Genomic DNA, 23,012 nt, shown 5'->3' with positions numbered 1-23,012 from the left:
GACATGTGAGGGCAGACTCCGAACCCCTCCTCTCCACTGGGACCAGCTCTAGCGTTCTCTCTCTTGTGACATGTTATGAAGCTTGACCCAGTCCTCGGAGACTTGTGGGGTAGAAATGATTTGGATGGAAGAGAGGAGAGTTCTATTTTAAGTCCCTGGAACAGTGCCTATATTACCCATACATCTGATGTCATTTGCTGTCAAACCTGGGCAATCTTCTGGGGCCTGGATTCAGAACTTGTTCCCCTGAAGGGGATTGATGGGGCCCAGGCTTGGGTTTGTTGAAGACTCGGTTTTTGGTGAAACATGACCTGGTTCAGGCTGACCTCTGTCCACAAAAGTCTTTACAAAGAAACCTCTTTGCAGGGGCAAAAAGAATAAGGTCTTTTATTAAGATGTTTGTCATCTTTGGCGGGGGGGGGGGAGCAAAGGCATAGCTTTTTTGTCTCACCTCAACTAGGATTTTACTTAGATTTTCTTATTTATTTATAGTACTTATCTATATCCTTTGAAAGAAGCCACAGCCAGATTATTTCTAGAAGCACTGTCAACCGCTCCTGAAAAAGCCCACCCTGAACCCATTGGTCTGCGACAATTACCAACCGGTTGCGAATACTCCCCTTTTAGGGAAGGTGATTGAGTGGTGGAGCAACTACAAGTACTCTTGGATGAAACAGATTATCTTGACCCGTTCCAGTCTGCGTTCAGGCCTGGTTATGGGACTGAATCAGCCTTGGTTGCCCTGATGGATGACCTTTATCGGGAGAAGGACAAGTGGAGTGCGACCCTGTTATTCTTTCTTGATCTCTCAGCAGCTTTTGATACCATTGACCATGGTATCCTTCTGGACCGACTTGGTGAGATGGGTATCGGAGGCACTGTTTTACAGTGGTTCCGATCCTATCTCCAGGGTTGTTTTCAGAGAATAGCATTGGGTGATTGTCTTTCAGCCCCCTGGCAGTTGTGCTGTGGGGTGCTGCAGGGTACCATCGTGTCCCCGATGCTGTTTAACATTTATATGAAGCCCCTGGGAGCGGTCATCAGGAAATTTGGGGCGAGGTGTCAGCAATATGCTGATGATACCCAGCTCTATTTCTCTGTAACATTTGAATCGGGAGAGGTCGTGCAAACCCTGGACCGCTGCCTGGATTCAGTGGTGGGCTGGATGAGGGCCAATAAACTGAGCCTGAATCCTAGCAAGACAGGCGCTGTGGGTTGGTGGTTCCTGAGCTTGGATAATCAGTCAGTTGCCTGCTTTGAATGGGGTTGTACTCCATCTGAAAGAGCAGGTCCGTAGTCTAGGGGTGCTCCTAGATCCATCTTTGTTGCTAGAGGCCCAGGTGACCTCCATGGCTAGGAGTGCCTTTTGCCAACTTCAGCTGGTAAGACAGCGGTGGCCATTTCTGGACTGGGATAGCCTGACCACTGTTGTCCACGCACTGATAACCTCCAGGCTGAATTACTGTAATGTGCTCTATGTGGGGCTGCCCTTGAGGTTGGTCCAGAAGCTGTAACTGGTGCAAAATGCAGCAGCGAGACTGCTCACTGGGGCAGGGTATTGCCAACATGTCACCTCGCTGCTGAAAGAATTGCACTGGCTGTCCATTTGCTACCGGGCCAAGTTCAAGGTCCTAGTTTTGGTGTACAAAGCCCTATACAGCTTGGGACCAGGATACCTGAAAGACTGTCTTATCCCTTATATATCCTGTCAATTACTGCGCTCTGCAGGTGAGGGCCTCCTGCAGATACCATCTTATCAGGAGGTCCGTTCTGCACAATATAGGAAATACACCTTTAGTGTGCTGACACCTACCCTGTGAAACTCCCTACCCTTAAATATTAGACAGGTGCCATTTCTGTTATCTTTTTGGCACCTACTGAAGACCCTCCTCTTTCAACTAGCCTTTTAAGTTGAGACCTTATCCCAGTCTCCTTCTGTGTTGGAACTGCTTTATGTTTTTAAACCTTTTTTTAAAAAACAGTACATTTTCTAACCTTTTTTCAAAGATGTCTTCAAAGCTTTAAAAAAAGGTTTTAAAGTTGTTTTGTTTTAACGTATTTTAAAGTCTGTTTTTACGATGTTTTAAAGGGTTTTTAGTGCTTTTGTTTGCTGCCCTGGACTCTTGCTGGGAAGAAGGGCAGGATATAAGTCAAATAATGGGGTTCTGCAGGGGTCAGTTCTGTCTCCCATGCTGTTCAACATCTACATGAAACCGTCGGGTGCAGTCATCCGGAGCTTTAGAGTGCACTGCCACCAGTATGCTGATGACACGCAGCTCTATTCCTCCTTTTCATCTTCTTCAGGTGAGGCTGTCAATGTGCTGAACCAGTGCCTGGCTGCAACAATGGACTGGATGAGGGCTAATAAACTGAGGCTCAATCCAGACAAGACTGAGATGCTGTTGGTGGGTGGTTCTTCTGACCAGATGGTGGATGTCCAACCTGTCCTGGATGGGGTTGCACTCCCCCTGAAGGAGCAGGTTCGTAGCTTGGGGGTTCTCCTAGAACCATCTCTGTCACTTGAGGCTCAGGTAGCCTCAGTGGCACAGAGTGCCTTCTACAAACTTCGGTTGGTGGCCCAACTATGTCCCTATCTGGACAGGGATAACCTGGCTTCAGTTGTCCATGCTCTGGTAACCTCCAAATTAGATTACTGCAATGCACTCTACGTGGAGCTGCCTTTGAAGATGGTTAGGAAACTGCAGCTTGTGCAAAATGCAGCGGCCAGTTTGGTAACAGGGACTAGATGGTCCGAACATATAAAACCGATTCTGGCCCACTTGCATTGGCTGCCTGTATGTTTCCAAGCTCGATTCAAGGTGCTGGTATTGACCTATAAAAGCCTTACACGGCTTGGGACCACAATACCTGATGGAACGCCTCTCCCTATACCAACCTACCCGTACACTACGTTCAAGATCAAAGGCCCTCCTCCGGGTGCCTACTCCAAGGGAAGCTCGGAGGGTGGCAACAAGGGAGAGGGCCTTCTCAGTGGTGGCCCCCAAATTATGGAATGATTTTTATGACAAGGTGCACCTGGCACCAACACTGTTATCTTTTCTGCGCCAGGTCAAGACTTTCCTCTTCTCCCAGACATTTTAGCATGTGTTTTAAATGGTTTTTATATTATTTTAAATTTTAAAATTGTGTTTTAAATTGTTTTTAAAATATGTATATTTGTTTTAATGTTTTTGATTGCTGTAAACCGCCCAGAGAGCTTCGGCTATGGGGCGGTATACAAGTGCAATAAATAAATGAATAAATAAATAATAAAGTAAATAAATAAACAAACTATACAGTAAGTTAACCAAAGGACTCTCCTAGCAGCCACTTTAATGGACGTATTCCTGGCTGTGAAAATCAGTGCATCTATGGAAACATCTGACAAACACCTGGGTCCATACACAATAAGGTGAATAATTTGGTAGCATCCATGTCCAGATCAGCCCTTGGGAGATCTATGAGGCAAGAACGGATAACCAGATGGAGGCAACAGCCCTTTACTCCCATTCAGCTATAGTCAACGTTTTAAATGACTCAGGTAATGGGATGGACTTGGAAGGAATCACCAGAGGAGGAAAAACCAGTGCCCCACTAAGGGAGGGAGGGTGTGTTTCTGTTATGACTTCCTTAAGCCTAAGGTAGAAAGGACTTTCTGAAAAAATGGCCCATAATATTCTTCTTTGAAGAGGTGAGGCTCAATGGGGGAGGGAGCCCCCTCCTGGTCAGACATGGAACTCCCATGTCACATGGGAGTTCCATGTCACTTCTCCCTCTCAACCACCACACTAGGAGTGGTTTCGGAGAGTACAAAAATCTCTGCAGTATTAACATTCGGAACAGTAAGATCAACTTTTTGGGTTTTTACTGCTTGTTCCCCTACTGGTGGATTCTGTGGCAACTCTGCCATGGTCTGGTATGATGGGAAGCTGGGGTACCTTCCCGCCCCCCCACATCCTAGGTATAGGCGAGTCCCTAAGAGTTTTCCAGTGACATGCTTTTAGCCTTCTTAGCTTTTCTGTTGAAACACTTCTTGGTTTTCTTCCTGTGGCGGAGGGGTGAAGGAAGAAGAACCCACTGGAGAGGGGTAGTGCTTCCTAGATTTATGCCTCAATTTACTTTCTGCCTCCTTACCAAGTGCCTTTTTAATAGCTGTGACAAAGCCTGAAGGCAAGGGAGACTTGGGTTTTTCAATTTCAAGCCCTAGATCCACAACCACTGGAGTGGAAAGAAGGGGCCTTAAAAACTCCAAAGGTACAGAATACCGTAGCTCTCCCAAAGGGGTATAATGAATTTCATTCACACAGTCCACTGAAGGCCTCTGGCAGTCATCATTGGCAATGCCTTTCAATTCTGATATTGAGAGAGTGCTCGCTAATGTTGGAAAGTGAGGAGTGGGGAACAGCTCATTTAGAGGTGTTCCCTCTCCCCTCCGGCCCTTTGGGGATCGCTGAAGAGCCAGGTTGATTGCACTCAATGACTCTGAAGGAGCTACCCAATGTGATTGGGTTCACTCTGAGGCAGCAACCCTGATTGGGTGCTCAGTGTGCCTCATGAGAGAGGTTGCTGATTTAGCCATAGCTTTTGCTGCTTTCTCTAAGATTCTTTGGCTCCTCTTGTGAGGAGCTGCTTGTTCTTTTAGCTTTTCAACTGGGACTATAGATAGGGGTTGGCAGAAGATGGGGGGGAAAGTGGTATCAAGAAGAGAAAAAGAAATGTTGAAACTGAAGAAAAAAGCTGAGAGGAAAACAGAAAATACTACAGCAAGCAACAAAAGATGGTGAAGGAACACATGGACTGTCCGCACGCACACACAGTGGTATGCAAAATGCTGAGGAAGTTGCAACTAGGGCTGTTGAAAACAATCACTGGTGAACATTTTTGAAGACAAGTATGCTGTCAAGGAATCTTCCTCACACTTACCCCAAATCTCTCCTTTCTTGTGTACTCCTAGTAAATCAGGGCGCACATAGCAAGCGTGACTTACATGTTATCTGGACATTTTCTCAAATGAAGAATCTGCACACCTTCTCCCCATTGAGAGATGTACACACTATCCCCTCATTGAGAGCATAAGGATCTCTCCCATGGTATATCACAGAATTGTAGTTGGAAGAGGCCTAATAAAGCAATTGAGGCCAACCCCCTGCATAATTCAGGAATCCAAATTAAAGCATACCCAACAGGTGGCTGTCCAGCAGCCTCTTGAATGCCTCCAGTGTAGCAGAGCCCAGGTTATTAGTTCCATTGTCACACTACTCTAATACAGGAATACCCCGCATTAATGTGCACAATGGGTCCAGAGCGAGTACGTAAACCGAAAATGTCCTTAAAGTGAAGTACTACCTTTTTTCGCTTGCACTGCCACTGTGCCACCTCTCCTTCACGCGGAGCCTCAAAGCCCCGAGCTAAAGCCTCTGCAGCTGCGCCACCACGTCTCCCAGCTGATCGCGATCATGTCTCTTTCCACCACCCCCACGCACCGAAAGAACAGGCCACAACCAAAGGTTAAGTGTCCGTTCTTGCGAAGTGAGCATACGTAAACAGGGGAATGGTGCTACTGTAAGTATGTCCGTACTCCCGAGTATCCTTAAAGTGAAGGTCCGTATAGCGGGGTATTCCTGTAGTCAGGAAGTGTTTCCTGATGTTCAGTGGAAATCTGGCTTCCTGCAACTTGAGCCCATTATTCCATGTGCTGCACTCTAGGACGACCAAGAAGAAAGCCTGACCCTCCTCTGTGTGGCAACCTTTCAAAGTGCTGTTATATCTCCCCTCAGTATTCTCAAGGCTAAACATGCCCAGTTCTTTCAGTCTCTCCTTATAGGGCTTTGTTTCCAGTCCCCGATCATCCTTGATGCCCTCCTCTGAACTTGTTCCAGTTTGTCTGCATCCTTCTTAAGGTGCAGTGTCCAGCACAAAGTACTCAATATGAAGTCTAACCAGTGCTGAATAGAGGGGAGCCAATACTTCATGCTATTTGGAAACTATACTTCTATTATTGCAGCCTAAAATAACATTTGCCTTACTGTATGCAACAGTTTTCTCCTCTCACTGAATACTTAGACCTAGTCTTTGCAAATCAAACTAAAGTAAGATAATAAAAAACACAGCTCCTATCAGCTTTCAGTGTTGGCATCTTGATTAACACTTAGGTAGCAACATCTAAAGCAGAAAGTACGTCTGCTTTGCTTCAAATCCCCAATGCTATAGTCCATGCATTACAGCTTGTGCTTCAGGGAAAGTTGCAATGCTTTTCATTTTGTTGCTTAGTTAAATACCTACAGTCAAATCCCCCAGGCACCTGGTTGGCCACTGTGAGAACAGGATGCTGGACTAGATGGGCCACTGGCCTGATCCAGCAGGCTCTTCTTATGTTCTAAGAGGTTACATAATAAAGGATAGGTTGCCTTTTTGATAAACCAGAAAGGCAATAGATTTCTCCATTACATGGTTTTAATATTATTTCCCTGTATTTTGAAACTGAAGTTGGCACAGTATGAATTCAACTTACTTCTGCAACAAAGAGTTTTTGAACTTTTCAGCATTCAGTTCTATTCGTAGCTGCTCAGCACTCTTTCTGGCAGTAGATAACAACGCAGAATGCTTGACTAGAGCAACTGCTGAGGGTCTTTTCTCTGGATCAGGGTTTATCATAAGCTGAAAAAGAGAAAAGAATTGTGGTTGACTATCCTTCTCATTCTCACTGAAAAATAAGAGCATGTAGCATAATGCCAGAGATAATTATCACCCTTCTTACCTTTAGCAACTCTAATAGCTCTTGAGAAAGGACTTGTGGGATTCTAGGGAGTTTTCCTTGTCGAATTTCATGCCACTGATCCCCATTGGCTGGCAGTGGTTCAGCACCAGCAGCACACACCACAGTTAATGCAAGAGCAAAAGTATCTGCTTTTGGCAAGTAATTATAGTTCTGCAAAAGAAAGAAGTTTAATTTCCCATACAGAATACCACCAGAGGGAATATCCTACTTTTTTACTTTGTTCACTAAAGAAGAATTCCACTTTCAGAAGGGTCCTTCCATGAATATAACTCTTCTTCTGTGAAGGAAGGTCCTGCCCTTCTCAAACTTAGGAACCAAACCCCAGTCACCAGTAAGATGCAAAGTTAATTATTTAACTTCCATTAACAAATTACTGTTTACCTCTTGTAAAACTTCATTGGCAAGGAAACGACTATCTCCTTCTTCCACTTGTGGACTGGATATTCTAGTCACATGACCAAGATCACCTACATTAAGGCAGAATAGGGAAATGGGTTATTTTCCCAAAAGCTAAAAAAGGGGGTACACAGGAAATGTAATTCCCTGCTCCCTTACCTATTTTGAAAACAACCCTACTAGATGTCCATTCATCATCATCACCTTCTTCAGATATAGTAGTTGGAAGTGAAGTCCTTGATATGAAGATATTACCTGCCAAGAAATAAAATTAAAATTATGTCAAAATGTAATCTGACTTCACAATTCTTTAGAATTCTTGCCATTCACTAACTCCTTTGAATAATTAACACAAATAGTAACGGCCTTCTTGGAAAGAAGCCAAATTTTAAGGCAGCTAACAAATAAACATAATCCCACACACCCCAAAAAATCAAAATAAACTCAACAGCAGTTGGGCAGCTATATGTTTCAGAACTGTTTTCTTTCATTGTATTCTGCATTCAGACTGGAAAACTTTCAGTTACTAAGGGGTGGTTCTCTGGTTATTTTACTACCACATATTCATTCATCTCCAAAAATGGTAAACACTTTTAATGCAGGAAATACCAGATCTCTGAATACTCACTGGGCTTTATATCCATGTGTACCAGTGACATCGAATGGATATACTTTAAACCACGAGCAACCTGTAGTAGCAAATCTTTCAATTCTGGTTCACTGAAATAGCGCATATTTCTATAGTTTTCACTTATGGCATCAGCTAAACTGCCACCTACAAACCAAATCAAATAATGTTAACTTAAAAGTAGAAAGTTAGTTTTCTTCTAGGCCAGGAGTAACCAAAATGGTGCCCTGTGATGTTTTGGACTCCAGCTCCCATCTGGCCCAGCCTGCATAGCAAACGGGCACAGGTGAAGATAATTATAGTTCAGCAACATCTGGAGGGCACCCTGTTGGCTACCTTGGTTCTAGGCCAATGCATGTTGCATTTGCGTAACACTTAAGTCCTCAAAGCACTTTACATGTAGCCTTACAACAACACTGTAAGGCACGGGTAAGCCACCATTGTTGGACTACAAATTCTATCAACTCCACCCATCATGGCCAATATCCAAGGATGACAGTAATTTTTGTACAACATCATCTGGAGGGGACCATATTGTCAAGCACTTGGTAGGCTGTAAGGCAGCTGTGGGGAACCTTTGACCCTCCAGGTTTTGCTGAGCTACAACTCCCACCAGCCCCAGTAAGTATAGCCAAACAGGTCAGGAATGATAAGAACTGTAGTTCAAAACATCTGGAGGGCCAAAGTCCACCCACCCACACCCCTGCTAAGGGTTGCATCTAGTATCTTGTGTCACATCTAGAGGTCTAGCCTAAAGGTTAAGGGGCAATGACAGATTTTAAAAAGATATGCCCTAAAAAGAAACATAGATAAAGTTCTACAAATACATCCACATATTAAGCAAGCCAGATTAGCCACATTTTTGTTCTGAAATATTCTAGGGTATTGAAAATTTTGGGTACTGAAAATTTTCTTGGAATGAAGATTTCCAGTTTATAGCTCAGGAAGAAAAAGGCTAGATTATCAGCTGAACTACATGCAAGAAGAAAAGTACTCTTTTTGCTTTCTGCCTCCTATTTAAGGTCACATAATTATTTGAATTTTGATGATGTATCATAAATAGTTTGGAATTATTTTCTTTTTGTTCTGCCTTTTTTGTTTTGTTCTAATTGTGAACACACACATCTGACATTTATAAAAAAACACTATGAGTTAGATACAGAAATCAGGGTGAACAGAACACTGCTGCACAAAGGAAGTTTGCCTGGCTGCAATCCACACTTGCCCTTATTTATGCATCTCCCAAAAGCCACTCCTTAAAATTGAAGGACCACCCAGAACAGCTTGTGATGGGGTAGGGGGCTGCAGCAGGTTGGGGAAATCAAGAAATTTGGCAAGGCTGCCTTGTACAAGTGGAAATGTCTTGCATGATTGAAAAGACATCTCCACATCTAAGCCTACAGCTGCAATCCTGTGCCCCATTAAGCATGCTTAAATCCCATTGAAATAAAAAGGACTTACATTTATGTAACAAGTAAAGGATTGCAGTCTCACTGCACACCTCACCTTTCCAAGACAACAGTTTAGCTTCTTACTACAATAACTTTCCCTTAATAATTAGAATTCATTGCAAGGCAGATTCAATAGGACTTTTACTTACCATTACAATACTCATTCTGTATAAGCATATGATCATCTTCTGCCCAGGCAGAGAAGTATCTGACTACATGTGAATGCTGTCCCAAAACTGCATGAGCGTACACTTCTCTAAGAGCATTTTGCCTGCAGTGTTGAAACAAAATAAAACTTGAAGCTATTTTAAGGAGGTAAGCATAGCATGCTGGTTGTATTATCAAAGCAGTAAGTAATGTTTTGAGTTGGAACCGATATAAACCAGAGCATAGCGGTATAGTGTTTGTTTTCCTGTGAAGCTTCTTTACACAAGGACACACATGATTTGGAATAATGCAATTGTATTATGGGCAGGGCTTCTACCATACAAGTAGGATTATGACAGCAAAAGTCCAGACCCAGCTACAACTAGGGTTGTTCTGGATACATTAACTTTTCTCAGTGCAGAAACTGGTATGCAAAGATGAATGCCTGTTTTTGTAACATTTCAGTGTTCTCATTGCAATGACAATACATGGACAAATCTTTACATACTTTAAGGGGATTATTTTAAAAAGGAGTATTTACAGAGGAGCAAAACACAAAAACATAGCATAGTTGATATTTCAACTTTTACTAATACTCACTCATCAATTGAGCCAGCCAAAGGTTTCTTAGATCGTTTTATTGCATAGATGCAACCATCAAGCCTTTTCACACATTTGAATACAGAACCAAATTCTCCAGATCCGATCTTCTCCAATTCATGAAATTCTGTTGCATATCGTGATTTCATATTACTTTCTGTTATGCTGATCCGCTAAAATGATTCCAACAATGGTTTCAGGAAAAGGGCTTCTTAAAAGATAAATCCAATGGATTTCAATGGAACTTAAGAAATATGCTTACTTAGGAACATATGTTTTTGTTTTACCTTGGCAGGTCTGACAGTTTCATCCTCAAGTTCTCCATCACTTGCTTCCATGTCCTCACCACAGGAGCTGAAAAATTAACACACACACAGAAGAACAATAATGCTATGAACTCTTCACTTTCCTCGATAAGGTAGATTAAGATGCAGGATTCCACTTTCCAAGCCATTTAAACAACTTTACGATCTGTCCAATGCCAGAGATAAATCTATCACACCTCTTCCAGACATCTTTCTTTACCCATCCAAAGAGATATTCTGGAAAGTGGATGGCCAACAGTAAGTCAACGTGTTGGTGTACACACAAAATGTCCTGAAGGAAGCCATGCTGCCTTGAGGGAGAGTGATGGAACAATTGTTTGAATATATTATGTCAATTAATAATGTACTGTATCTCAGCACACTAAGATGTGAGCTTATGTCAACTGCAAGGAAGACAAACAGAGGAGGAGAGGAGTGGGACTCCTAGGAAAAAAGGGGAGGAACATGCATGTAAAAGGGAGTAGGGAGAAATCTGTGCAGAGAAACTAGTGTGTTGGCGCTCAGCACAACTCCTCTCTCTTGACCACAGGAAATTCACCCACATGAGCACTTTAAGCTGAAGGCCAAACTAGACCTTATGCTAAAGATGCAGCTATCAGAATTTAGCCATGGTGTGACACAATGATGTTCCACCATTTCCCTGTGCCCTATTCTAACAGCAGCCAACTACATGGAGCGGAAGTAAAGAAACAGAATGTGACATCAGTAGTTATCATAAGAGATGAAGCTGAATGTTAAGCCATTATTTTTTTAGAGTAGTGACATGCTTAACATAATCTCTAGTTTGATCTCAAGTGTATCTTCTCTTCAAACTACTGTTCTCACCATTTTAGGCAATGTTACAAGTTTTACTGTTCAATTATAACCACTTGTGTTCTCAGAGTCTCCCCAATTCTATCTTAATGATTTACCTTGAAGATTAAGTATAATTCCTTCATTTACAGGATTGCTATTAAAAGAATATTTCTCAAGTGGTTTATCCTCAAGATACTTACTCATTCCAATGTGTTCTCTTTCTCCTGCGACACTGCCCAACTGAAGATTGAAGGAAGAGAGAGTCTGGAGTGAAGGGATTAATGTTCACGTGAGGTGCTTGTCCCATATCAGATTCCTGTTTTACTAGTTTTCCAACATTCATAAAAAGAGAGCCACCTCGGAGTTTAGCTGAACTAGATCCCATTCCTTGAGCTCTACATAGTAGACTCTGAAAAATGAGATAAATCAACAATTCTGTCTCATATTTAATTAACAAGTTAATGACCATTTAACATTTAAATGATCTCTCCCAATACACCATTTTTGCTTCCCCATGATATATCACCCTGGCCTAAATTGGTTTCCTGTTTGTTATTCCATATTTAAAATCAGTATAAGGCAATAACTGACTGGTTATCAGAGCAATGTGCAAAACAAACTATTTTGAAACAATATTGTTCAATACCCACCTGCAAACTTCTTAAGTTTAATACTAAACACTTTATTGTTATAATCATAATGGTTATAATTACTTAGAGTGCGATCCAACTAGCATTTATGTTGGGCTGAGAAGAGTTGGATGCAGAGGATCTCCAGGTGAGCTGTCTGGGTCCTGGCTCAACCAGGCTATGCCAGCATAAGTCCTTCAGCCTGGTTTAGCTGGGGCTCAGCCAGCTCAGGTAAGACCAGTGCAGTGGAACTGGCCCAAGGCCCGAAAAAGAGGTGTGTCAGGGGAAAGGCTGAGGTAAGAGGACTTAGGACACATCTGTCTCATGTTTGGAGTGCTCCTGCAGGTCCCAATCCAGGCAGAAGTCACACCAGAGAAACGGTTGGTCTAAGAAAATAACTGCAATAGAAGTCAATAGAGAGGGCTTATTCCCTGGGAGGGGTATTTGGGAGAGGAGGCTTCTACTTTCTGGTCCCTGCACACAGCTCCCAGATGAGCCAGTGTTCAGGCAACCCAGAGGCTCCTGAATGGCAAATGGATGTGGCAGAACTTTACGCTAGCTTCTCTTGCTCCAGCTCAACTTATGTCGGCTTCCCCTGAGTTGAATTGCTCTGTTATTCAATTTATATCCTGTCCTTCCTCCCAAAGGAGCCTGGGGTAGCAAAGATTTCAATATCATTAAAAACATTCTAAAAATAGTTAAAAACATTATCCTAGCCAATGATATAGACATGAATGGAAGCTGCCTCTGCCCAAATTTTAGTGACCCCCCCTTTCCTCTCAACCTCCCACGCCACAACTCACCCTCACACTCAGGAGAGGCTTTCTGAGATGTTCGGGGAGATGCCAAAGGAGGAAAAATCACCTTCTGACAATTCACTTCAATTGGCACCTTGGGACCCAAGTCAATAATAGGTGTGAAAAGGTTTAAATGAATAATATTTCTGAATAAAGATAATTTCTTTGTCAAAAGAAAAATAGCTCTAGCAAACTTCGGTTGAACCTAACAAGATTCTCTCTGTGTCTCTTTTAAAACTGGTATTATAGGCAGGCCAAAGGATGCAAGACAATGGGTCAAACAGCTAATCCTATTAGTTTAGAAAGTCTTTCCTCATGTCCATTGAGACACCTGGATGAAGGGCAACAACTGATCTCCTCCTAAGTATAGAACTTTGAATAAAGCTGCTGTTCCCTTGCTCAGCCTCTGTCCTGCTCTTCTCATTATGTACTTGGTTACATTTTCCAAATCAGCAGACCAGATGTACAAGAATGTTAACCCCAACAATAAAACATTGTAAGCTGTACACTTATGTCATTGGTGGATTTGGCCAGCTACTGACAGAAGGAATGGTTAGACTTTAGATAATGGCTGTCTGCAAGACTGTCCATGCCTTCTTTCATCTTGCAGCCAGGCAGAAATAAATATCAACCCACAATAATCAAATCTGCTAAAATTATGCCTAAGAATTAAGAATTACTAAGACTGCAAGCTTTAATCAATAAACTAGTAAAACTGACAAGTACCTGGGACTCTAGAAAAAACCTACCTGAGTCCTGTCCATACAGATGTCCTTATCCTTCTTCCCTGAGTAAAGGTAACAAAAAACCTGCTATGCCTTTTCTTACCGGTTTGTAGCCAAAGCCAACAGATAGTTTGCCATGCATAATGGAAGCTATTATAGTTTTTGCTCAACCACAGACAACAGAAGACACCCAGCTGACACTAACAATAATGAAAGATCTTGAACTTTACTTTTTTCAATCCATTTTGACTCTCATGCCATATTCTAAACTGAAGGAAAGCAGACATCCAAAGCCCCCTCATGCATACAAATAAATTGCCATCATGCCTTCAGCTATCAAACTTTCTGTGTTATACTTGACCACTGCAAAGCTGCCAACCCAAATTGGACACACTCAATATACTTTGAAAACTCTGATAGAAGCCAGGTCTGGTAAAAGTGATTCCATTTAGGCCTACAATAGCGATAATCTAACATTAAAATCAAAATCATGCCCCAAGCATGCTCCGGTCAGGAGCAATTTAGAAAGGCACTATACATAATGTTAAAATGTATTTGCTGGTTTGTTTGTTTTTTTAAAAAAGGAAGTATTGTAAAAAACCTTTCCATCTCCAGAAACCTTTAGAAATCAAGGCATCCAGAAGGTAGAGACAGATAACAATATTGTAGTTTGAGGTGCAAACTGGGTGTTTCCTTAGATAAAGCAACATTTTACTATTTATAAAGAAACAATAACAGAAACCAGCAGTTCACTAAATTACTTGCTGAAATTGTGAAAACTTAATTATTCTTGCCTGGTTGGGGACAAGAAATTCACTGATAGCAAGCAGCAAATATAACATTATCTTTTAAAAAAATAACTAGGAAGAAAACAATTAGTGCTAGCTTTACAGTGGCATTTTAAGTATAATATTCATAGTGCTCATAGAAAATGTATCTAAAATAAATAAAATGAGGATGAAAATTATTTAATAATCCACTGCAAGGCTCATATGATCTTGGAACCACACCAGATGAACATAAATGTGTTAACCAGAAAGCATCATCCTTTCTACCATCCAATTAGATCCAATCAGTAAAGATCAGTTCACTGAAAGAAGAGGGTTATGTCTCATGAAGTCATTGTGCATTCGTAACACAACGTCCACTTGCACAACGGAACTTCGTCTCCCTTTCCTCCCTCCCACTCACCTCCAAATCTGCTTCAGAGAGTTGGGGAAACCTTCCCCCAGCTGATTTTAGGGGTGTAGGCAGGGATACTAAAAACCCCAAAAACCACTTTTGGGAAATAGCTCAAACCTGTTTCATGCCAGCTCCCATGCAATTAACATCTATAATACATGCACACCACATAGATATTATACCAATCTGGGTGTTTGTGGGTAGGGGTGGGTGAATGCAGGGCAGGGAAGGTCCTATTTTAAATTTATCCAGTTCCCTGATTGTGTACATAAGGCCTAGTGTCCATGCTTTGAATACTTAAAGATCACAAACGATCTCATGATTACCCCAATAACATGTGCTAAGATTTTTTCGTACATGTTAAAATCGCTTCTTACACATTCTCTTTTTAATTCTCACAATCACACAGTTAAATTAGGCCAGCATAAACCTATGAAGTTGCCTTACACCATGTCTGATCATTGGTTCAGGTGGCCCAGGGATGAAGAACCTGTGACCCTCCAGATGTTGTTGGACTCCAACTCGTTAGCCCCACTCAGTATGGCCAATTGTTTGGAGGGACAGAGGTTTCCCATTCCTAATTATCCACTTCTATCAGTAATGGCTATCCAGTATTTGGAGCAGAGGTTTCCAGCATCACCTACCTAATCCTCCTAGTTAAATAGATTAGGTAGCTGATGCTGGAAATGACCTCTGCTCCAAACCGTGACCAGCCATTGCCGATTCAAGTAGACAATAAAATGCTAGATCGGTACTTGGGGATTTAACCTGGGAGTGTGATGCATGTGCTCTAGAACTCAGCTAAGTGTCCTTCCTCTACAGCACTTTTATACTTACTATTATGTCCAGTAGGCTTGTGAATGCAGTGAAGATCAGGCTGCACTGATTTCTCTGAACCAATACACATGAACCCTTACAGTGACTCAGCCCACTGACTACTATAGTACTATGACCAGAAGCAACTTTCCAAAACCTTGAGGAAGAGGTCTTTCCTAGCCCCGAAGTTCATGGAATCTTCCACATACAATTCCATGCTTCATCCAAGTTACAGCTCCCTATGTTGTAGATAGGGAAGGGGGCAACAACACATATAGCTTGGGCGCAGAACCCTGCAGCCTCTAGAAGTACTTGAATGACAACTTCAACTGATGGAAGGTGGAGTCCATCAGGAAGGTCCATTTCCCTACTATGGCACAGTCTTTTAAATTCTGAATGATTTAAATGTTTTAGAGTGTTTGTAGCATTTTTGTTTGCCACCCTGGCCTCCTACTGGGGGGAAGGGATGATGATGATGATAATAATAATAATCTGGCATATGGGAACTACTGGAAAACTGTATTGTGGGATCCTTGTATTGCATATGCAGTTCTTTTCTCCCTTTACAATAAAGGGAATCACAAATCAGGAAGAGTACACGCTTTGCATTCAGAAAGTTACAGATCTTTATTGTATATACTGTAATGCAATTATAATGAGCCTGTCAAAGCCGACTTCCCTGCTTCCTCTTCCTTGCAGCAGCTTCCACAGGTTCTCGAAAATGCTCCACAGAAGGCAAAGGGATCCTGCTGAACCAAGTGGACAATGTTGTGCAGGGCTGAGGGGGAATCCCCCAAAACTGGGCAGAGTCAACATTTGCAAGCTGTCAAGGGGCACAGGGCAGGGAAATCAGTTTCTGCCAGCCCTGTTAAACACCATTTAACTGTGGATCCAATCCAGTAATTCCAATCATTCACAATTTAAAATTCTGTGCCACATAGAAGGCTTTTTAGAATTTCATATAAAAACTAGGTGATGTTTCAAAAAGGTTAGCAGCATATAAACTTCTACTTGGATCCATTACGGTCTGGAGAGAGATAGTGGGAGTATAAGAACATAAGAAGAACCTGCTGGATCAGGCCAGTGGCCCATCTAGTCCAGCATCCTGTTCTCACAGTGGCCAACCAGGTGCCTGGGGGAAGCCTGCAAGCAGGACCCGAGTGCAAGAACACTCTCCCCTCCTGAGGCTTCCGGCAACTGATTTTCAGAAGCATGCTGCCTCTGACTAGGGTGGCAAAGCACAGCCATCACAGCTAGTAGCCATTGATAGCCCTGTCCTCCATGAATTTGTCTAATCTTCTTTTAAAGCCATCCAAGCTGGTGGCCATTACTGCATCTTGTGGGAGCAAATTCCATAGTTTAACTATGCGCTGAGTAAAGAAGTACTTCCTTTTGTCTGTCCTGAATCTTCCAACATTCAGTTTCTTTGAATGTCCATGAGTTCTAGTATTATGAGAGAGGGAGATAAACTTTTCTCTATCCACTTTCTCAATGCCATGACCCTGTTCGTTCTCCTAGATCTTTCAGCAGCTTTTGATACTGTTGCCCATGGTATCCTTCTGGAGCATCTCAGGGAGGTGTGGCTTGGGGACACTATGCTTCAGTGGTTCCGCTCATACCTCCAGGGCCACTTCTAAAAAGTAGTTATGGGAGGCTACTGTTCATCACCATGGGAGCTGTCCTGTGGTGTTTCACAGGATTGCATCTTGTCCCCTATTCTGTCTAACAACTATATGAAGCCATTGGGAGGTGTCATCAGGAGATTTGGAGTGAGATGTCATCAATATGCAAATGTCACCCAACTCCGTCAATCCATTCCATCTGAATTGTGAGAGGCAACTGAGGTCCTGGACTGGCATTTGGAGGTGGTGATGGGCTAGATGTGGGCTAATAAATTGAGGCTAAATCCTTAAAAGACAGAGGTGTTATGTGTCCAGATTTCTCATGTCTACGAGGTGGAGAGACAGCCTGTTCTGGATGGAGTTGCACTTCCCTGGAAGCTCGCAGCTTGGGAATACTACTGGATCCAACATTGTCACTGGAAGCTCAGGGCTCAGTGGCCAGGAGTGCCTTTTTCCAGCTCCTGTTGGTTTGCCAGTGTTGGCCCCTTTTGGACAGAAATGACTTGGCCATGATACTCATGCTCTGATAACTTCCAGATTGGATTACTGCAATGTGCTCTATGTGGGACTGCCCCTGAAGATGACTGAGAAACTTTAACTGGTCCAAAATGCAGCAGCCTGATTACTGGCTGGGGTTTCCTTTAGATCTCATATAACCCCTATTTTAAAACAGCTGCATTGGTTGCCATTTTATTTCTGGGCCCAATTCAAGGTGCTTATGCTAGTGTTTAAAGCCCTAAATGACGTAGGTCCCAAATATTTGAAAGACTGCCTCCTTGCCTACAAACCCTCTCAGGTGTTGAGATCAACAGAGGGGGTCCTTTTGGTAGTTCTGCCACCCTCGGAAGCTCAGCGGAAATGGTCCAGGAGAGGGCATTTTCTGTGGCAGCCCCTAAGTTGTGGAACTGCCTCCCCACGGAGGTGCATCTGGCTTCACTAAATAGCTTTAGGCAAATGCTGAAGACACACCTCTTTACCATGGCCTTTGACACCTTAGACATACTTTTTAGGTTGTTTTTAAATTGTTTTGAATGTCATATTTTACAACTGTTGTAACCCACGCTGGGACCTTTGGGTGAAGGATGGTTAATAAATGATGATAATAATGATAGCACATAATCAACAATAAAAAAGAATTTTTACGCCTTATGCTATGCAGCACTTCGATACCCCTAAAAAACATGACTTTTGTAAAACAAAAGCAGACTATTCTTAGAAGTATTTGTACCATGCCTTTTTATATAAAATACCTAACAAAATCAAAAACAAACTAGAAAACATAACATTAATGGGTCAGATGCAAAGTCTTCATTCTGTGTACAGAAAGAAGTTCCATTCACAAAATAAGTCTCTACATGAGTGGAACAAAAACTATGGATAAACCCCAGTAAGTTTAAAATGACACTTAACACAGCAAAGCAAAATAGTGACTTAAACAATAAATAAACTGCAGCAGCAGCAAGATATTAACAACAAATAATCAACAATTAAATTGCCATAGAACCAGAGACCCTCCCCTCCAAAAAAGAGGTTCCCCTCCCACTGCTGGAAGACCAGCAAACTTCTTAATGGAGAGCATTCCCAAAGTCAGAGGCAATGACTAGAAAGGCTGTCTCACAATTAATCACTTGCCACACTTCTGGGAGCAGGGGAACATGCAGCAAGATCTCTGTATATCCCATGAAAGTGGTCAGGAGCCACTTATCAGCAGTGATGAGGTCAAACCAAAAAGTGGCTGTGATGCCCCTTCTCTCTTTTCTCCCCTCTATTCATCTTCTCTCATACACATGTATACATATAAACATGTAGAAGCATGTATGCACCCACCTTCTCCCTACTACATTCTCCTTCCATCTTTTGCGCTTGGGAGGGTCATAATGAAGGTGGAGGGTTGCATGCATGTTGTGGTTTTCCCACTTACAATCTCAAGAGGTTCATACTGGATGAATTGGTCCTTCAGTTACTCAGTAGCATGCATGGTTGGGCTGAGCTGCCTTCCTGACCAAGCACTGCTGCTGCTTACCTAGATGGGGCTGGACTGCAGGGAAATCAGGGCGCCATGGGTACATCAGTGGGGAACAATGGATAAACTCTCAAAAGTATACCTGTGCAGCCTCAACCTTGCACCAACAGCAGTACCAGGAAAGTTACTCCCTGGCTCTGCCTTATGCACTGCGAAGGTAATTACCCACTTACTTGTATCCTGATTCCCTTATGGCTACAAAACCAAAGTATTTTTGGAAAGAAATTCAGCTGGGCTTTTGAAATTTTATTTATTTAAAATACTGATATCCTACCCCTCTAGTGAATTTGCAATACTCACAGCAGTTTTATAAAGTTTAAAAAAAACAAAATCTTAACAAAAATAGTCAAAACAACAAAAACAGCAGTAATAACAGGGATAGGTGCAACACATGAAAAACAATGTTAAAACCTGGAAAGGGAGGCAGAAAATTCTCAACCCTGCCGGCTGAATGCCTGCTAGAATAAAAGTTTTAGCTAGATGGTAAAAAGGAAGCCAAGAGATGGCCAAATCCACCTACCAAGATAAAGGAGTTCCACATTATAAATGTGGCCAGAGAAACCCACCCCTCTTTCCCTTCTCAACCAGTTGTCAGAATACAAAGAATAACCTCCCCATGATTTTAGGGAGTGGACATAATAGCATAAAAGGAAACAGACCCTCATATTCCTAGGCCTGTACCATGTAGGGCTTTAAATATCATTACCAACACTTTGAATTGTGACCAAAAATGAAATGAAAACTAGTGCAACTGTTTTAACACAGGCACTGGGGAGCACCCAGTAGCATCCTTGCTACCACATTCTGGATCAACTGAGATTTCCAGACTTCAAAGGAAGCCCCTTGTAGAGGACATTGCAATAAGGCTTTTTCTGGTCCTTTTCAGTAGTGGCTCCTCATTTGTGGAATACGCACTGCAGTGAGGTCTGTCTGGCACTTTCACTGACATATTTTCGGTGCCAGGTACAAACTTTCTTTTTTCCCAAGCATTTGATAGACTGAGATGATGTTATTAGTAGAGTTAAAGCTTCCTGTGGCTGCAAGGGGGTGTTGTTTTTATTGTTTTGTTTTACAGTATGATATTTTTGTTTTTATGTCACTTGGAGATCTTTCAGGAATAAGCGACTAATAAATCCAATTTATTTATTTATTAAATTTATATCCCGCCCTTCCTCCCAGAAGTAATAATCTAAACTGGAAGCAAGTAAGACATCTGTCTCATGTTATCCTCACAGTAATTCAGTTGAGTGGCTTGCCTTCATGCTTGAGCCAAGATTTGAACAGATATCTCACAGGTCCAGCCCTATATTCCATCCGCTATACCACAGAAACAGATATTAGGCAATATTGAACATTTTTACATAAAATATACATATATATCAAAACAAGCAAGCAATGTTTCTGAAACAGAGTCTTCCAATTCATTCAATTATTCTATAACTGTACTTCTCAAGAGTCGTTTTTACAAACATCCATGAAAACAGATAAATTTTAACCCAGCGATTTTGCTTTAAAAGACTACTGAAAGTTTTATTGTAGGTTAACTTCTTTCCTACTACTCTCTCAACAGATACAACAGCAGTTTGATTTCATTATGTAAAGGGGAGTGTTCCTTTAACTGCTCTCCTGAATGTAAACAATTCAAATTCACTAAGCAAACTGTAAGAGCAGTCTTAGGGGTCAGAAGGGTCTAGAATAGTTTTCCTTTGCTGGATCAAGCAAACTTTGCAACGTGGGCATAAACTATTTTAGGCACAATTTGTAGTTCAGTTACATAATCTTAACGGACAATCTGTGGGCAGGACTTATCAACGTTGCCAACATTTTTGTAACAGACAAGCTAACTTGTTATGTAATAATCAAGATATATGGGATTGGCACTGGAAAAAATGATTCATGTTCTTGGCATCGATATATTTAGTGTACCATGATGGGATTTCTGTTTAAAAGGTCCAATCAATTGCATTAAGCAGCAGCCATTGTTTAGTGGAACGATTTTGCATTTTACAATGCTGGTTGCTATTAAAAGTTCACTCTGCATGTAAGCAACACAGTAAATGGAACAAAGAACCGCTGATCATCTTTAAGACACAAACACGCTGAGTGTGTTTGTTGACGGTAACCTGTTTCATCGAATGCATGAGGTGGACCCCAACATGTGCAACACTGCCAGGGAAATCGACATGCCCTGAAACTTCATCACAAGGTCACCCTACTTCCAAAACACTGTATTTCCTTTGCCAAACGTGGTTTGCGTTTGCCAACGTTCTCTTATTACAACTTTCAAAGTGTTTTGCAGGACAGAAGGCCTTGCAGAAAATCACGGTCCGACCGCAGTTCTTCCTTTTAAAGGCTGCCTCGACGGATCATACGGATCCATTTTCTTTCTAAAATTGCCTGTTCATTAAAACTGACAAAGGCAGAAGGGGCGTGGCACCTATTCCTTAGAGCGCCGCTAGTTGCATTGTCCTCACTGAATAACGTTGTTTTTCCTGAAACAGACAGCACATTTTCACTCTGATCAACCAAAAAGCGACTACCACCGCCTCCATAACATACTATCCAGGCGGCCTCCACGTCTCCGTTTTCTACTCCGGACTACGCGGGGTGGTTTGCCATGGGAGTCTCCCCAAGACTTTAAAATTGCCCACGTGCTTAGACTAAACACAGCCAAACAGCGGGGCCTTAGTGGAAAGTCCCCAGCAGAATCTCTAGACACTGGTGGGATGATCACGTCTTTCCCAGCCAACCATCCTGCTGAGCAGTCCCTCTCCCGTTGCTGAACCACCAGATCCCTCCCTTCTGCCATTGTCCTCGGTTCACCATCCTTCCCCCATTTCTCACCTTAGGTGTGTGCGGAGTATCGAAGAGGCGCAGCTTGCGGAAAGTCTTGTGCGGCGGGGTACCGGGGTACTCGGGAAGCGCTGAACCCGGATTCTGGTGGGCCCGATACCGGAGCGCATTGGGGCGTGGAGGCGACGACTGCCCGCAATAGCGCCGAGGGCCCTTCAGCGGCGGCGAGCCAGCCATGAAATAGGCTCCAGGAGATTTCACGGGGGATGAAGAACCGAAGCCTTCCTCCTCCCACGAGTCCCCCTCGTCGCCCGGGAGTACGGGCGGCGCTAACTCCATCGCTACCTCTTCGGGAGTCCGCGGCGGCAGAGTCTCCCGCCGAGCTGGGGTACGGCTCACTGAAAGGGGGGAGTCGGCCTCCTGGAAGGCTGAGTCTTCTCCGGTGCTGTTACCACTGCCACCTTCCTCCTCCTCATAGCAGTCGTCTTCTTCCTCCTCTTCCTCACAGTCGCTTCCACCGCCCGAAAAAAGCAGTTTCTGCCGGATCGGGGCCGCCGCCTGCCGAGCCGTCAGACGCCGCTGCCCCGTTACTGGCTGCTGCTGCAGGCTCAGGAAACTCATGGCCGAGACCCGTAAAAGGCCGACCTGTCCCAAGCCTTCTCTCGTTCAGACGGGACGCTGACAGGCGCGATTCTGCCCCCCTGCGGTTAAACACAGGCTGGCGCGAGTTCACACAGGTCTACCTACGCGTCTGTGTCTGGTAGCGGCGCTTCTTGACAAAACTCCAGCTCTCACCGCCACACAGCACACTCGCCCGTTCAGACTCCGCGGCTTTCCCGCGACCGTTAGTCACGTGGCAGGTCACACCAGCCAATCACACACGCCCCCTCCGTTTGAAAACATGGGAGACAAGTGGCGGGGTCGTGCGTGTTTACGTCAGACGACAATTTGGCGCGAATTCGGGGCTGGAAATGGGAGGGGCTGCCGTAGTCTTATTTCTTCGCATACGGAGAGACTTGGGTGGGTGGTTAGTTTCGCGCGAAGAAGGGCGAGTGGTGGAATTGTAGTTGATGCAATTCAAAAGTGGAAGAGGAGGGGCAGGGGATTCCCCGTAATGTGGGGAGCTGTAAGGGGACGAAAACAGGGCATAGCAGGGGCAGTAACTGCTCTTGCAAAACATGACTTTTCTGACTCAACTGGAATTCCCAGCTTCTACAGTTGGCCGAAACTGGTTTACAATTCTAGTAATTCTGTGTCAGCCACTTGCCACTTGCAAGGGCTCCTATTACCTGCCGCCAGGAGGC

At 43.2% G+C, this 23,012-nt stretch overlaps 1 protein-coding gene across 1 annotated transcript in view; it reads right to left on the bottom strand.

Moving 5' to 3' along the window:
- The window catches only part of WEE1 (WEE1 G2 checkpoint kinase), a 28,616-nt gene extending 6,000 nt beyond the window's left edge, over positions 1-22,616 (bottom strand). Inside the window, exons 1-10 of the mRNA XM_061610388.1 lie at positions 21,760-22,616; positions 11,322-11,530; positions 10,288-10,354; positions 10,001-10,173; positions 9,403-9,524; positions 7,803-7,949; positions 7,334-7,429; positions 7,160-7,245; positions 6,758-6,928; positions 6,512-6,657 (exon numbers count right to left, since the gene is read on the bottom strand). Of these exons, the coding sequence (XP_061466372.1) occupies positions 6,512-6,657; positions 6,758-6,928; positions 7,160-7,245; positions 7,334-7,429; positions 7,803-7,949; positions 9,403-9,524; positions 10,001-10,173; positions 10,288-10,354; positions 11,322-11,530; positions 21,760-22,329 (1,787 nt within the window). The 5' untranslated portion in view covers positions 22,330-22,616. The remainder of the gene's footprint in view (positions 1-6,511; positions 6,658-6,757; positions 6,929-7,159; positions 7,246-7,333; positions 7,430-7,802; positions 7,950-9,402; positions 9,525-10,000; positions 10,174-10,287; positions 10,355-11,321; positions 11,531-21,759) is intronic.
- Between the last annotated feature and the right edge of the window lie 396 nt (positions 22,617-23,012).

The sequence above is a fragment of the Rhineura floridana genome, chromosome 2 (genome assembly GCF_030035675.1).
Source record: "Rhineura floridana isolate rRhiFlo1 chromosome 2, rRhiFlo1.hap2, whole genome shotgun sequence".
NCBI classification, from domain to species: domain Eukaryota; kingdom Metazoa; phylum Chordata; class Lepidosauria; order Squamata; family Rhineuridae; genus Rhineura; species Rhineura floridana.
Note: the sequence above shows the minus strand (reverse complement) of the source record. Positions and strands in the feature narration are given on the sequence as shown.